The sequence below is a fragment of the Parus major genome, chromosome 6 (genome assembly GCF_001522545.3).
Source record: "Parus major isolate Abel chromosome 6, Parus_major1.1, whole genome shotgun sequence".
NCBI lineage: Eukaryota > Metazoa > Chordata > Aves > Passeriformes > Paridae > Parus > Parus major.
Window position 1 is genome coordinate 14,632,663 of NC_031775.1, and position 16,421 is coordinate 14,649,083.

General features: G+C 39.9%; 1 protein-coding gene across 4 annotated transcripts; it reads right to left on the reverse strand.

Moving 5' to 3' along the window:
• Positions 1-356: 356 nt before the first annotated feature.
• ANKRD22 (ankyrin repeat domain 22) lies at positions 357-11,202 on the reverse strand. Of its 4 annotated transcripts, XM_015633257.3 has the most exons (7): positions 10,909-11,170; positions 4,681-4,829; positions 4,408-4,599; positions 3,547-3,654; positions 3,159-3,236; positions 2,251-2,349; positions 357-1,496 (listed from the first exon to the last, which is right to left on the reverse strand). In XM_015633257.3, exons 2-7 carry the CDS (start codon positions 4,813-4,815, stop codon positions 1,419-1,421), a joined length of 690 nt encoding a protein of 229 aa, XP_015488743.1. In that variant the 5' UTR covers positions 4,816-4,829; positions 10,909-11,170; the 3' UTR covers positions 357-1,418. The 4 variants fall into 4 exon arrangements, with proteins under 4 accessions (XP_015488743.1, XP_015488745.1, XP_015488742.1 ...); XM_015633259.2 differs by lacking the exon at positions 4,681-4,829 and having other exon boundaries at positions 10,909-11,175; XM_015633256.3 differs by lacking the exon at positions 10,909-11,170 and having other exon boundaries at positions 4,681-4,864.
• Positions 11,203-16,421: the final 5,219 nt, after the last annotated feature.

Here is a 16,421-nt window from a genome sequence, read left to right on the forward strand (position 1 = left end):
CTCACCTACAAGCTGATCTGGAGTCTGTCCCCAGATTCCACACAAAATGCTCATTATTACAGGCTCCTGCAAGGAGCTTTGTTTCATGGGGTCTTCCTGGCTGCAGCCTCAAACTCATCTTGTCCAGCCAAGACCCTTTGTAGTTGGAGTTGACATCCAATGCAACAGTGACAGTGAAAAATATGCCTGTCTTTGCAACACAGGAGAAGTGCACTAGCTTGTCCATGCACCTACTGTGGCATCCATTAGCAATGCTGCACTGCATTTGCAAAAGCTTTTAACAGCTTACAGGAAAAGGCCAAAATTATCAACAGAAATAAAGATCCAATAGACCAAGGAGGCACAACACAGCAGTGTATAAAAGGAGTTTCCCTTTTATTGCTGCATTATTAAATCACAAAGCACTGGGCCACTTTCATACATTGCTTATCACTGCAGGTTTTCTTCTGCCTTCACCTATGCAAGAGAAGACTCATGGATATATTATTATTATGATTGGTATTATCCTCTGCTGCATGCACCACTCTGCAGCATGCTATCCTGTCTAGTCCCAGGGGAATGATACATCTGGTTTCCATCAACAGCATTTCATTTATTGACTCTTTTTTTTCTTTAGTACACTGTTTATATTGGAAAAGTAGTCAAGAGACCTGTTTCTCTACTGAGCCAAACACATTTTCTTTACTATTTCTTAATGCATTAAAGTGGTCTGGAAATTGACTTACTTTATGGTCTCCAGCAAGGCATTGAATCTCTTTTTGCTGTTTCTAGATGGGAAACAAAAAAAAAAAAACCCAAACAAAAAAACCCCAACAAAACAAACAAAAAAAAGATAGTTCTACTCTTGTAGCAACACAGTGAGAATTAAGGTGTGTGAAAATTGTTGGAAGGATGGAAGGAGGAGGGGCTCAACTGAGAGATCTATTTTCCCAGCCCCTCCCATTGTAAGAAGAGAAATACTAAGAAGGGTACCAGACCTTTTATAACTGCTCTAGCATATTGTTTAGTTCCCCTATGGAACAAGTAACACACACTCTAAAGGGTATTTTATTTTTGCATTGGCTGCCAACCATCATATGCAATGTTTAGGCTTCTACATATTTTATAGCTAGCTTTCAAAATCCACAGTCTGCAGAAGTCAAGTAATAAAATTGATGAAACAGATGGGAAGGGCAATATTTTGAACACTATTGAAGTAATTAATGGTTTAGAAAATAAAATTAACTTCTTTCAGCCCTCTCATGGCCTTAGGGTACTGACAAATCTCACAGAAAATTGTCCAAGTCTGCAGCAGGGAATGGGTGGATATGGACTGGGTCTTTATCAAGTATCAGCCCTCATCATCTGCTGGACTTCTGCTATTGTGAAAGGTGGATTGTCAGATGAGGTAATTTTCTTCATGTTTGAGTCCTTGATGGCTAAGAATCTTTTCTTATCATGCTTTCAATGTTGTGGAACTGTAATCTTCTTGCTATATCCAAGGGAGTCTCCCCATCCTGAAAGAAACACATGAAATACATTGCAATATGATAGATATGGGTCAAGTACAAAGAGATTTCCCAATTTTGTCACCTGTGTAAGGTGCCCTGTCACTTCTGCTCCAAAATAAAGGTTTCAGGACATGCTGGGCCTAATACTGGTCTGGCTGAAGAAAGGAACAGAGACCCCCCCCCCTGCAATAGGGAAAGCCTTTCCATTGTTTCCTGGGAGTAACATCCAAATGTACAGAGCTTAGCTAAGATTTGGTTTCAAGAGCAATATAGGTAATACACTTCTCACCTCAACTCAGTAGTGCAGATACTCCCAGGTCAGTATTGATTTGGGCAACACTTGAGCTGCTCTGGTGACAGAAACAGCTTGACTTAGCCTTTCAGGAGAAGGGTGTTCAGCAGCACAAAAACCACCCAGGAAGACTTTTATCCCTGCCCTGCAGCCCTCATCTTAGGAGCAACTACAGAGTAGCTCTGAGCTAAGAGGCAACATAAATATAGCTAAGAGATGTGCTAAGCCAGGGGACATGCAGGCAGCTTCTACTGGTAGAAATCCAGCAGTGAAGGATTCATACTTTAAAGTTGGTCTTGTCAATAAAGGCAATGGAGCAAATGTTTTGTATCAAACAGGAAAAAAATTGGCTTCCAGGAAGCTGTGCACCCTTTTCTTAAAACTGCTCTGCACCAGCTAAGGCCTACAATGAAATTACTGGTCGACCACCGTGATAAGTAAATACATTTATCAACCTCGCCTTCTTACCTGATTCTTTACAGAAGTATCTGCATGAGCCTCAAGCAGTAGAGGAATGACTGCCTGGTTTTTCATTTCACAAGCATAGTGAAGGGCTGTGCTGCCAGACTGAAGGGGAACATAAGCAGATTAATTTTATTTCTGCAACTTCTTTAGTAGGCCTTAGGTAAGCAGGACTATCTATGCAAAGCATACATACCATTTCCTGTCACAATATATCCCACAGTAAAACAAATAATGTTACCATGAGAAAAACAGGAACAAAAAAAATAATTCCTTCCCTAGAATGCAACTGCTAAAGCAGGTTTGATACATTAGCAGGAAGCCAATCATTTCAGAGGATCACACCAGCTTGATCTCAGAAACTACATCTTAAGTGATACTGTTTGCTTGCACTTCAGTGTTCTAGAATTTCATTGCTGATTAAATTGGTGTTTCTCCTTTTCTACCTGAGAGGAGAGGAGTTGTTTACCTCACCCAAGTGGGCTAGTGGATTCATAACTCTGTATTATGGCAGATACCACACTCTGAAGACCAAGAGAAGACATGGGGTCTTGTCCTGTAGCCCACAAATCTGTTCCCGTTCAAAATCTTGTAAATGCTGATAAACTCAGGTGCTTATATCACTAGAATATCTACAAAATTGGGTATTTAATACATAAGTACGTCAGCCCAGCTTGCTGGATTCTCTTATTGAAGGCATTGTTCAGAAAGGGTGGATTAGTTGATCAGTGGGGAACTATTTCTGCATACACTATAATCTATTGCCTGAGTGTCAAGGAGAAACATTGAATCCTTCTGGTAAGTTCAGTCCCTGATGTTCCGACTCCAACAATAGTGCTAGAAGATTCTGTAGTCTGTTTTTAGTATTGTTTTCTGAATGTGAGCCATGTTTGCATTTGTATAAACCCGCTTACAGAGTCTGTAGCATTCACATCGACTCCAGCTCTAAGCAACATCTTGACCAGGTGTTCATTCTGTTTTGTCTTTGAGACCTGTTTAGAGCAAGGAAAGGAGTAACACAGTAACACAGTTCATCTGCATATAGTCTTAAGTATATTTGTGCTAAATACTGTGCTTTTTTCCAAAAAGAGGCATGGAAATGTCAGACTGATGCAGTAATACAAATCTGTTCCTTCACCAGCTACAGTCACAGCAAAACTCCTGCTCCTTCTGCTGTACACATTCAGTCTTGCTTTAAGGAAGCAGTCCATATTCTATAGAGGTTCCTGGCCTGAAACACTGCCATGAAGAATGTGTTCAAGGGAAAGATCCAGGGTCATTCTTGCTTCCATCCAGACTCACCATGAGAAGGTATCCAATAAGCATAACTGGCATGAGGATTATGATGAGCACATAGTCCAGGAAGGTGAACCGTTTTCTCACAGCGTAATGGAGGCAAGTGCGGTCCTTCTAAACACAGAGTAACTCTGGTTAGTACCAGATTCAGCTATCTCACCTTGTTTAATACTGAAAAGACCAGACCATTTTAAATTCCACAAGCTTCCTTTTAGACTAATAGAAATTCCCCTGTGATTTTCAAACATAAATAGACACATGCATCTTGCTTCCTTCAAGCAGAAGCACATTTAACACATAGAGGGTCATGAAAATGGGACTACACCTGCAAGGAGGATGTGGGATCCAAAGGATTCTATGTGTATGCTGGAAAACTTGGACCTGGCTGCAGAAATTTGAAGGAGAGAGCAGGTATCTCATGTGGCTACTGGTGCCACACAGCAAGGTAAATCAGCAGGAGGAATCACCACAGCCCCCTCCTTACGGAGGTGCTGGCTACTGAAGCAAGGACATGTGAAACATCTCTTTTGGGACACCAGAGGAAGACAGGAAAGTAGCAATAACCACCACAGGCTCCTACTGAGAACAGAGATTAAAAAAATTCTCTGAATACTGAATATACCAAAGCAACTAAAGGGCATGTCTGTAAAGTTTTGTGCTACAGTGTTCAACTTGCTATAGGTTGGCAAAATGGACTGGGACACAGGGCACCAAAATAAGCAGAGAAGTCTTTTTGCTCCACCTGTTTCTGCACGTATCCTCAGTAGGAAGCAAACTTAAGTTTTGTCTGTGTTTGCCCATGTCCCCACTGGCACTCCAAGAATCTGAAAGAACAGTCCCACAAAGGGAGAGTCAGTGGCCACTTACCTTATTTCTGAGGTTGACATCAGCATGTTTTCTAAGAAGATAGTTCACTATCCTGTTGTTTCCTTGTCTGCATGCACAAATTAAGGGGGTGTCTCCACCAAAGCTGTCCTGGACATTCAGATAGTTGCTGTTGTTTTCCAAAAGCAGATGAACTTGATTGAAATCGTTGTTATAAGCTGCCTGACAGATGGGCTGAAGTGAGAAGATAATATTCATCAGTTCGTGTTTCATTAAGACATCCATACTTCCCATTCTGGCTTACTACTCACACACCCTGAAATACTTGGCAGAGGCTGTAGTTCTTGGTGCCTTCCAGAAGATGGTGGTAGGAGACACTCCTGCAGCTGCTACACGGCTCTCAGCCCCAAAGTTACAGCCTTTGCACAGTGGAATGGATTTTCTGTTCATTTTGGATGCTATTTCTATAATCCAGGAAATAAATCCTATTTATTTGCAGCCATTAGGGAAAAAACCCACACCAAACCAACAAAACTGGCTTCCATTCTCACAGGAGCTGGTCACTGTACCAAGCAGCAAGCAGGGACAAGCCCACATGCCCGAGTTTACATCAGGCTTTCCCTTTGGCTGAGCACTGCTGAACAGAAGGAACCACTCCTGACTCATCTGTTCCCAGAAGAGAGCTGCACTTCAGGTGAAAGGTGAAAAACCAAACCACCACCAATTCTTCTTTTCTAGACCTTGAAATAACTAGAAAAAATACCTGTCAGTGTGCCCACAGGTCAGATCCTGCTTGGCTTTTGAGAGCTGCTTGCTGGTCAGCTTTTCATTCAGTATTTCTGCACATCCTTGACCTAAAATTCCTTCCCTCTCCAGTGGCAAGAATTCAGACTAAGAGAAACCGAGAAGGGCAGGAGATCTGCAAGTTTCTAACAGCCTAAAACAGGCAGAAACTAATATTTAGAGGCAGAGCAGAGAGAGGTAGCATTTGAGTTCTCCAGTCAAAAGCAGAATAAGTCTTTCTTTTCTTCGATACTGAGAATTTTACCCAACATTTTCCAAAACAGAAATTTTCTTTAAATATTAGCTGTAGTTTTATCTTTTTCATTCTCCTTTTTTTTCACATCCTATATACTCTAAATGAAAAAGATCTAGTCCTAAACTCTGAGCTCTTTCCTCACTCCTCCAGCTAGTTCGCTCCCTTCTGTCCTCCCCTCTACCCACATGCCTTCCTGCCTAAAATTATTAATCTTATTTACACTTTTTCAGCTGACCTTTGATCTACATGTTTATCTCCAGAATAATTGCTGCTTAGTTCTACGGACAGCTGCGTAAGAGAAGTGATTTGTTTCCAAATAAAGAATTTACATGCTTACCAGACCTTGCACCACTTCTTGTTTTGTTTTTATTATATCAGACAAAAATCTACAAAGAGCACATGCCATATTTTAAATTTGCACACCTGTCTGTATTTCTACAGAAGCCTACATATACCATTTGGTATTTTGCATTTCACCAGACTGTTTTAATGATTTTGAGGAGAAAAGCCTCTTTTAAGTCCCTTTTGGTGTGATTTGCCCGCAGGTGCCATCTAAAAGATCAGTTTTCTCTAGATATTTGCTCTCTGTCATGTTGGTGTCAGGTACTGTATCTTCATGTCCCGGAAAGAGAAGATCCTGTGGAGTCTGTCTGCATCTCTGATTTCCCTACTACTCTTGTTCTCTGCTACTGTTTTGCTCATTTAAAGATGCAGGAGATTTGCTCTTTGGTTGAACATCTGCTCAAATCCCAGTCACCATATAAATTTACTCCTTTCTAGGCTGGTTTTGCTCATTCAGCAGCTCCAGGTTATGCCTTTTTGCTTTTCTTTCTGTACTGCCTCCAAGACTTTTACTTGTTACGTGTTTAAACTCAAGGCATTTCTGACTGATACTTTTATTGATCTGTGGGACCTTTTTTCTAAACCTTACTACTGCTGAACTCAGTTCTAGAGCCATGAACAATGATGGTACACAGACCACTCCCCAAGAGACCACATTACTGGGGGCTGAAGTCATGCACAGAGACCAGCACACACAAGTCACACATGCTCTTTCACCTTCTGAAACCAGCAGTTCTCAGAAAACATCCAGGGCACAGAGAATGTGAGGAAGTTCTCATCCATTCCAACAACTAATACTTGGGTAACTGATGTATTTAATTTTATTTATTTTAGAATCATTATTATTCCCCTGGAATGGGGATTCTTTGCAGAAATTATACTGTCTGCATGAACGCGTTCCATTCATTTTTAAAGAAAAAAAACAACAAAACAACACAAACTTTTTTCCCATTTGTATGGGATTTTTTTTTTGAGGCCCACTCCACTGGTTTGTATTCTTGAAAAAACCTTTTAGTCAGAGGAAAGTGAAAAGCCACACAGACCAAACTTGTAACATGCCTCCCAAATTGGCAAACATGACTCCATGCCTGGAAGAGCAAACATAGTAGCAGAATATTTAAGTAAAGGAACAAATCAGTACCAACAACTATAAGTTCATGATATTCATATCAGTAACAATAAGGATTCAGAAAAAATTGTGTTAGGAAAGTATAAAGATAAGAACAATTACAAATAGGTAACACTCGGTCACTTGTCCAAGAAAGGCAAATGTTATATTAGACAGTGTCTCTCACAGGAACAGATGTTATAGAAGACACTTCACTGGGATAGTGTATAGAGTTCTTGTCATTTGGGTCCTAAAATGAGATCAGACCATGGCAGGAGCATAAAACATCTCTACAACTGAGGAATATGGAGAGCCTGAACAAAGGCTGATTTGCTTAGCTGGGGTAGGGAGAGACAGCGCTGTCAGTGTTTCAAAATAAATTAAAGGGTCAGTATTAAAGCAGACAGGGAACTTGGTAAAAAAGTTGATACATCTGACCAAGAAATTTAGCATAAAAAATAGAAAGAGATTTATATTCATAAGCAGAGCAAAGTAACAAAACAGGCTTCCAGTGGCAACAGATTGGACACGAAACCTGCCTGGCCCCAGGCTAGGGCTTGAGCATGTGCCAGGATTTCTGTGGTTGTGAAGCCTCAGCTACAAATCTCTTTTCCACCTCTCACTTGTTTTGGATTGTCACTCTGGCAACCCTATCTAAAGGAGGAATAACTGTGCTTAAGTCTGTTTTAAACTATTCTCCGAAGTTTGCTCATAAGACAATAATAGAATTTCTTACAGATAGACAACATCTATCTAGAGTATCAGCAGGGAGGCCAAGTATGGAGTTAGAACAGTGTTAGGTACAAACAGCAGGTTCCACCTAAAACCCAAGAAAATATATTTCCTTTAAGTCTATAGAAAAACCTGGAGGATAAGAGACTGAAAAATCAAACTCAGTTTTCTACAGTGTTAGAAGATTGCCTCAGTAGTGACACAGCTTAACAATCAGGTTCATATTGTGTTATGGTTATTATTATTATTGCTGTGTTATTGTTATCCACCCATCATACACAGGAGAGAAATAAACCAATGGGATAGTGCTCAGAATACCTGAGTTTCACATGCAAGATGCAAGCCATACACAAAGCATCCAAAGTTGAAGTCTTGGGCTCACGTTCAGCTGTGGTGAGGAGCAGGACTATGAAGCAGAGGTGTGATGGAAGTGGAGGACAGGCAGGAGATCCCTCTTTTTCCCACAGCTGCACTGACAACTTGAGCACAGTCAGGTCTATGGGGTCTCCTTTAGGGACATGTGAGAAGAAAAGTGCTCCCATAACAACAAATTCTAAAGCAAGCACCAGTGGAAGCCCAGTTCTCAGCTTCTGGAGGAGGGATTTGCAGTCCAAGACACAGAGTGGCTACTTGTCAAATATAGGTAAAACCTTACAAAACAAAGGCCTTGTAAAATTATGTGTCAGGCCTTGTTACTTCAACAAGCCTTGTTACTAAGTGTAGCTAACAGCTAGCCTGATAAGTTCCCATGAGAAAATAATTATAACAATGAGAATCAGCTTGCATATCAATCTGTTCCTGTGGGAACTGATTGCACCTGTGAGGAGAAAGGTTCTACCCATGTGAAACATCCACTTCCCAGGAGACAAGAATGTAAACATACCTAGAAAGAAAGTTTTTGACTTACACATACACTAGCAAATTCTAGCCAATGAACTGAGTTACAATAATTTGCTAACCAATTAGAATTAAATACGATGCCTTCTGATAACTACGTAAATTCAAGCTGTGAAGAATAAAGATTGGTTATGGTGGAAGAAGAAACAGGTGTCTTTGTCCGTCTCTACTGCCACAGCTACTCTTGCCCAAGCCACATCATTTATCAATCCCACTGTCCTGACTGCCCCAGAGAACTCACAGCAGACCTGGCCCAACTCCATAAAGCAGCAGGGCAGACCCAGCACAGGCACAACAACACTGCACCCAACACAGACACAGGCTCAGTCTGAGGGGAGGGGCAGCAGGGAAAGGTAAAGAGGAAGAGAAGGCCTCTCTCAAGTGTCTGGCAGCAAAGCCCTTCACTTCTGCTCTCATTCACACTTCTGTAGCACCACCCAGCACTCAGACAAGGTGCACGGGATGAACCTGACAGTGTGACTTTGCACAAATCCTGCAGTGGAAGGGAGGGAAGAAAAGAGAACCACAGCACCAAACACTCCTTCCACCCTCACCAGTGGTGCCTTTTCTCAGCCATAGCATCAGGGCTAATCATGAACTGGAGCACAGTCTGCCCAGCTGAATAAAATGCAGAGGGAAGACACTGGAGAATGGAAAGTAGAGTTTGAAGATTAGATATCCCAATGGCTAGGTGTTTAAAATCTCTCTTTCTACAATACTACTTCTTCTGCAAGCCTTTCAGACCAGGATTTAATTGTTCAGTATGTAAGGTCTCAGGAAAAGTGAGAAGTGCTCACAGGACATGCAAAGGTTTTCATGGTTGAGAGCACTCAGTGCAAGACCACCAAATAAGGGGTACAAGAAAAACAATAATACTTTCACTATGAGGAAGGACAATTATAGAACTGATTTTTTTTTTTTTTAAAATCAATTGTGGAACATGATTAATGTCAGCTCCTAGTACTTTACTCAGATCCAGATGAACCACCACATCTGAAGCTGTCTGATGTATTCAGAATTTCTTGCATCAATCCCTGCTTAGCTTTGCTGGGCTACTGATAAACCTCCAGCTATTTAGCAAGTTCTACCACACATGAAGTAAAGGCATAGTATGAAGGACAAAGCATTCACTTAAAAGAGAGGAGGTGAAGGTAAAGCCTGTCTTGCAACTTGGAGAGCAATTTCAGTTTATAATTGCTTCCTCCTTTAGAACTCCAGGGGATTGCCTAAATTACGTCAACTCTTTTGCAATCATTTAGAAAAAAGGAAGACAATTTGTAATATCAAAATATTCTGAACAAATCCATAGCCTCTTCCTTTACACTAAAATTATTGCAAAAGCATGCTATGAACTTAACATGAAAGTCTAAATTATGTTTAGGATGCTGAGGAATGCATCAATATCAAATACATACTTCTCAGAAAAGGCAATTCACAATTCTTTATCTTTAGTTTCCTAGCTTTCTACCCTGTATAAATGAACCATAATTTACCCAGAAAACTGGATCTCAAAATGTTTAAAGAGAGGAAATGAATGTATATGAAAAGATTAATTAATAATCATGGAAAACATGGACAGCATTTGAACACCTGTGAAATTAAGCTAGACACTGCAATACTATCCCAGAGTAGTAGGTCTGGAGAGAGGCAAGAAATCCTTTCAGAATAAGCTACAGTCTGTTCCGCCAGTCACCTTGTGAATGCACAGATTCAAGCTCCTTGTAATACTGAAAGAGGAGAAGATACTTGATTTCATTGAATAGCTTTTTAAAAATAAAAGGCTGGCTTTCAGCACAGAAATGTAACCTCTAAAAACAACAGCTATGTAATGCTATCTCCAGAAAAAGAAACACAGTGCAATGCTCTCTTTTCACAGTCACAAAAGGCCAAAATCCTCATTTGTTCCCACACGTACAAATGGGAAATTTATAACAGAATATTTTTTGGTAGAATTTATGCTAAAGTATAGGAAAATGTTAAATGAACCATAGTTTGGAGGAAAACCCGTAAAGATAAAAAAAAATTACCTTCCTAAAACAATATGGGGAGAGTGAGCAGGAGGTTTTCTTAGGCATTAACTTTATTATCTGTATTCAGTGTAAGCCAAGGAGCTGTCTGCTTTTTGCAAAGTTGTTCATTGCTTGCACCATGTACAGAATCATTCTGATTTCAGCACAGAACAACAGAAAATGTTGAACACGTATTTTGTGTTCAAAGCCACAGTAATTATGCCGGTTATTGCGTTTTCTTTGCTTCTATTAACAATACTACTGGCGGCTTGTAATAGACAAAGGAAAACATCTCCAAAGGGAAGAAATCTTCCAGATCTCTCTATAAGCCTGTGTATGGGAGGCTGTGAAGGGAACAAACCAAGCCCAGTGAATATCCATACCCTCAGTAGCAACTGCAGAAAATGGTTACCTACCTCTGAATAGAGTATCCCCATGCCTATTCTTCACTCTGGAGTTCCTCCTTGTTCACCAGCCCAACTAGTTACCCTCGCTTGACATGTGCTGGAGCTTGTTTGAATCTGGTTAATAGTTAACTTAAAAGTACCACTTTTTCTTAAGCTGCCTTTCCTCTCAGTGCTTTCTACTCAGTAGCATAAAACAATTGTCTTCAGAAACCCAGCCCAGGGAGGTAAACGTGAGAACAGCAGCTTATGGGAGCCTGACGGAACAAGTTACAACACAGAAGCATTTTCCTTTGTCATTTCTGCAATAACATCTTTCAGTTACCGAAAAAGGAAACTAGCAAAACAGGTCAAGAGACCTTGAGGGAAAGAGAAGGGAAGAAAGTTTCACAAATAAAGAAATGGAGGAGTGAAAAGAATAAAGAGAATGAAATCTAAAACTTAAAATCATGAACAATTGTAACTACTTTGCCACCCAAGCTACTGTTGACTAAAACACATTCCAAACCTTCTGCAGGAACACCTCAAATGTCAGAAAAAGGGAAGCAACTCAATCCCATGCATTAAATGAAAGCTCTATAATTAGCCTCTTAGTCTTTAATTAAACAGGCCAGCCATTTCCATTACTTTTGCTCAGTCTTCTCTTTCTAGCCCAGCCCAACCAATGAATATGATTCATGTCTAACCTGATAGTTTATATGCTAATTGGGAAGAGAAGTATTGCTGGTAGCCCTGAAGATAAGATGCTGATGCATTCTCTACTACACTCAGTCTTTCCGAGCAAGGCAAGTGTATTTCAAATGCCTGCATCCACCTCAAAAATATCTTTTCCCTTTATAGTTTAAATCACATTTCACATATTTCAAGCAAATTTTTAAAAAAGTCCTAAAACATAAACATGTAAGCATGCATCTTAAATCCAAGCCCTGTACCTTACATTTGAGAATTTCTGTTTCCAAATAATTTCTGTATTTATTCTCAGCGAGGTGGAGGACCGCTTAAAATTACTTATTCTATCTCCAGCCTTCTCTAATTAAAGTAGTACAACATCACTGGCTGTGGTGTTAGTTTCTGGCACCAGTTCTCACCCTTTCAATGGCAGTTAATCTGAAGAAAATTAGGCTGGCATGTAACAGACAGAGACATAACACCTACCTGTGACAGACTCACTGGGATCCTCACAACAGAGTTATCTTTCTGTCTTTCAGCATGTGGTGAATATGCTGTTGGACTGAGCACATGAAACAGTGAGTAACATCTCAAAGGTGAAAAGGTCTTCCTCACCAATACTTCTTCACATCAGGATCCTAAGATATTCATTTCCTCCAGCATCTACTGACCCGCTTGTTGGAATTTATAAACTACAACTTGTTGATAGAAATATTGAATCATTAAGATGCTACATAAAACAACTTAGTAGTTTAATTAATCCTTTCCTAACAAAAATAAATAAATGTATGGTAATCTGAAAAAGTATTAAAGAAAAACAACAAACAAACCAACAAAAAAAAAAAAAGAAAAAAGAAAAAGAAAGAAAGAAAGAAAAAAAGAAAACAAGAAAAAAACCCCATCCTCTCCAAAATAGAGGAAGAGCTTCAAGCAACAATTTTCCCAAGACAGTGTAAATTACCATTTAATCCAGCAGCACATCCCAGGTCCTCTTGAAAAGCACTGAAGTGATTACTCTGGTTAGAGTTTCAACTGAAGAACAATTAAACAGCCCAACCATGATGAGGTATGAGACTCATGCAAATGTATATAGTCACAGGTTCACTTCTGCTTAACCTGTTGCTTCAGTGCTCTTTGCCATGCTTGTAAATGAAGACTAGAGCTCTGAAAAATTTTAATTCTTTTTATGAATAAGGTTTTTTTTCTCCAAAAGGTGCCAAGACTCGGTGCATAGACAAGCTGTCACCTACCCAGTCTGTGTAGGAAACATGATTCTTACGTCCTGACAGAATTTGACAACACTTCAAAAGTTTCATGTGAGCCAGAATGGAACTAAATATTTTTCAGAAGGGCCTTCACCAGGGAAATTATAAGGTAAACTATTTTTTTTAGCTAGATACCAATAGCTTAAGAACAGTATATTCAATAAAAGTTACAGATCACTTGTCTCTTTAAATTCCAAGCACTGGAGTCTGTATTGCTACAAATCACATGAGTTAAACTACTGTCAGGAGAGAAATCTGTGGCTTGTTGAAGTCATGTGTGCAGAACAGTCCTCTGAAACTCACATTTCCAAGAAATGCAGTCCTGGAGTGGCCAGTGTCTGGGCAAGAGGGACACTAACACCTTACACTTTCCCTCAGAAGACTGTTAACTACTTGTACAACATCCTTGTAGCAACACAAGGGTTCCTTGCACCTCTGCTGCAGCACAGGATTAACCCAACAAGCACAAAGAAACCCCTCCATGGCATGGAGAAGAGCCTGTGTTTTATAACACTAAACTGAGTTCATGCTATGTCCAGCTCCAGGCCAGACCACCTGGGTTTCAGTCATGCCACAGCATTTTAAAACAGCATTCTTACTATCTCAGCTGTCCTGGTTCTCTCTGTAAGGACAGCCCATCCTGGGAAGTTTCTGTTTCTAGGTTTTGTGTTTTCTATTCTCTTTTTCTATGCATTACTTTCACTCTCTTTTCCATTTTCTAATGGGCTAACATACCTTTTGCTCTTCACTTGGTTTCCATCAACAATACCAGAAAACATATCATAAATCCCATGTGCCAGCACGAGGTAATAAAGGTAAAGTGTTGCAGATAATTCCCAGCTGGCAATCCTACAAAACAAAGAAATGTAGGATGGTGTAAGCTAAGAAGAGAGCAGAGAAAAGTCTTCAATATTTCTCACTAAGCAGAGGTATCATCTGAGCTGTGATGCTTTTCATTGAGAAATCACCTTTTCGGCTTTTCCACAGACTGTGCCCTTCTTCATAAATCAGGATTGTTTCTGTGGTGACTCCCAGGTTCTGTTTACTGACAAGTACTTCATTAATTTTCCCAGGCAAGGCAGCATATCATTAGCACCCACGTGTCAAAGAATTTGCTGCATCAAGAAATGAGGCCAGTTTCAGTGAGAATCAAGCCCCCCAAGGCTGACTACAATTAATTCAGTAGTTAGGCAGGGGTCTCCAATATTTTGTTTTCAGAGAGCTCATGGAGATGGCTTGGAAATAATAAGAATTAGTGTTAGCACCCTCTCTTGACTCCAATTTTAAACAATGTTTTCAAACCTAATTCTGTTCCTGAGAATCCCTACAGAAGCAGAGTAACTCAGAACAAACACCTTTTTGTGTACAGTGGTGTTCACACCTTTCAAATCACTTGTTTTTATTCTAAGTTTATCTAACAATGAAGGTTTGTCCCCAAGCAATCAGCAATCCAGAGAACAAGCAATTGGTGTGGAACCAGTGACCAAAACACTTTGTACTATGCACAGCAGCAGAGATCACATTCACAGCTAGAAAGCTTTGAGAAAAGCTGAATTCTTCCTTTTTATCCCAAAATATGGTAGTTACAGCACTTACTAAGACAGGTAGCAGTGCAGATGAAGATCTGTCACAGCCTCAGGGAACAAGAATAACCCAGCTCTAATAAGTGCTCTAATGACAGGTTAGATTCCTCTTTACCTCAGCAGGTCCATGGTGCAATTTGGTCTTTCAGAACATCATGCAATGGTGCTATTTATCATAAAATAACCCCACTCCTTAAATACTGCCAAACAAGCAGCACTTTAACATGCTCTCCTATACATGCAGATCTCACACAGAATTCTGCTGCTGCTCCCTTTATTGGCACAAGCTTCTGGCAGTGAATCAGCAGGAGACAGACCAGGAGCTGCAGCAGGAGGCGCAAGCAAGGGAGTCACAACAGAGGTAAGCTGCTTGCTCAAATGCATCCATGGTCTCTTTCTCCCTTGCCTGTCTCCATACAGATGTGCTGTCCTGGTTCTGTGCAGCTGGTTCTCAGAGCAGCCAGCCTGCTGTCCTTTCTGATTGCTGTGCATCAAAGGGCAGGGGTGCCAGAGGCAGAGAAGAAAAAGCCTTTGACCCATGCAAATGGGAAAAAGGAGTAACTGATGGTTTCATTTTTTTCTCCTTGGTTTTCTTCCCCTAGAGATGTCACTTTGGATGTGTGGAAATCTCACTGCTGAAAGCATGTACATAAATTAAATTACTTTTGTTCTTAAAGTTCCAAAAGCATTTGAGTTTTCCCTGTAAGTTAACCCAGAGATTCTGACACCTGCTAGACTGTCCCATTTATAGTGTATGTGAAAGCCATTATGACTCAAGAGTATAAGGTTTGTTTTCATTAATCTCAGAAACCTCCAGAAATGGCATTTTTGAATGTATCTTTCAGGCACCTTCCTCTACCTTTTTTTCTTTTTTAGATATTTCAGTTATTTCCAGTTTCCCATGGTAAATGTCACTCTTAGGCATTGTTTCATTGCATAAAAGGACTAGATTAATTGTTCAAGTCTCCTACAGTCGTGACTTGGCCATTGAAATTAATGAGACAGTTGTGTGCCAAGCCTTGGAGATGGTTGGCATATCACGTCTGATTTACAAAGCTTTCATGTTCAGTACAGTATATAGAAAATTGTACATAAAAAAGATAATAATTTAGCTACCCCATATCTTCATCTTTAGTACAAACTGTGACTTATGCTGAACTTCTCAGTTTTTTTCCCAAAGAATGTTCCACATGAGGAAAAAGACAAATGTGGTTTTTACTTTTGTTTGAACTAAATAAAATAGCAGAAAGAAGTGGAATATTTACTCTGAAACTATGCTTTCAGAGCACACAGGTAGGAGGATTTCTGTTGTAATGACAGATGAGTCGGAGTGTTCTTTTACAAAGTGGTAAGACTACACTGAGTTTGGATTTCAATATTAAAAGTATAATATTATACTATATATATAAATAATAATATATAACTTTTATATTATAGCTGCCTATCTATCTATCTATATATATATAATATTCCAGTTGTGGCTTAATCCAAATGTGGTAGTGATTCAAGGGATATGATAGATTTAATAAAAAATGAAAATAATTGATAACTCATTCTCTCCCTCCGGAAGAAATTCAGAGGAAATAAATAAATATTTTACCCATCCTTTCTACACTCTCCAAATCTTAATGATCTTTCCCATGGTGTTTCAGATAAAACCCTCTGGGTTTATCACCTGTTTCATCCATGCTAATCACAAAGATGGCTGCAGCCAAAAAGCAGGGCATTAACTACACAGAGAGCACTACAATTTCTGTTCAGACAAGCTTTGCTGTGACCACCAGACAATGCCTAAAATCCAGGAAGATTCAGCCTTTTCTCCAAGACAGACAGATTTACAATAGAAAAGACATATGTAAAGAGAAAGAAAGGTAATCATCACAAATTAGCATTGATATTATGTAAACACAGGTCCCCAGGTTGGTTTCTTCTCATCCTGGAGCCTTTGACTCATTCATGGTCCATATTAAACAGGAAAAGCTGTAGATAATCCCTCCTTTACACAGGT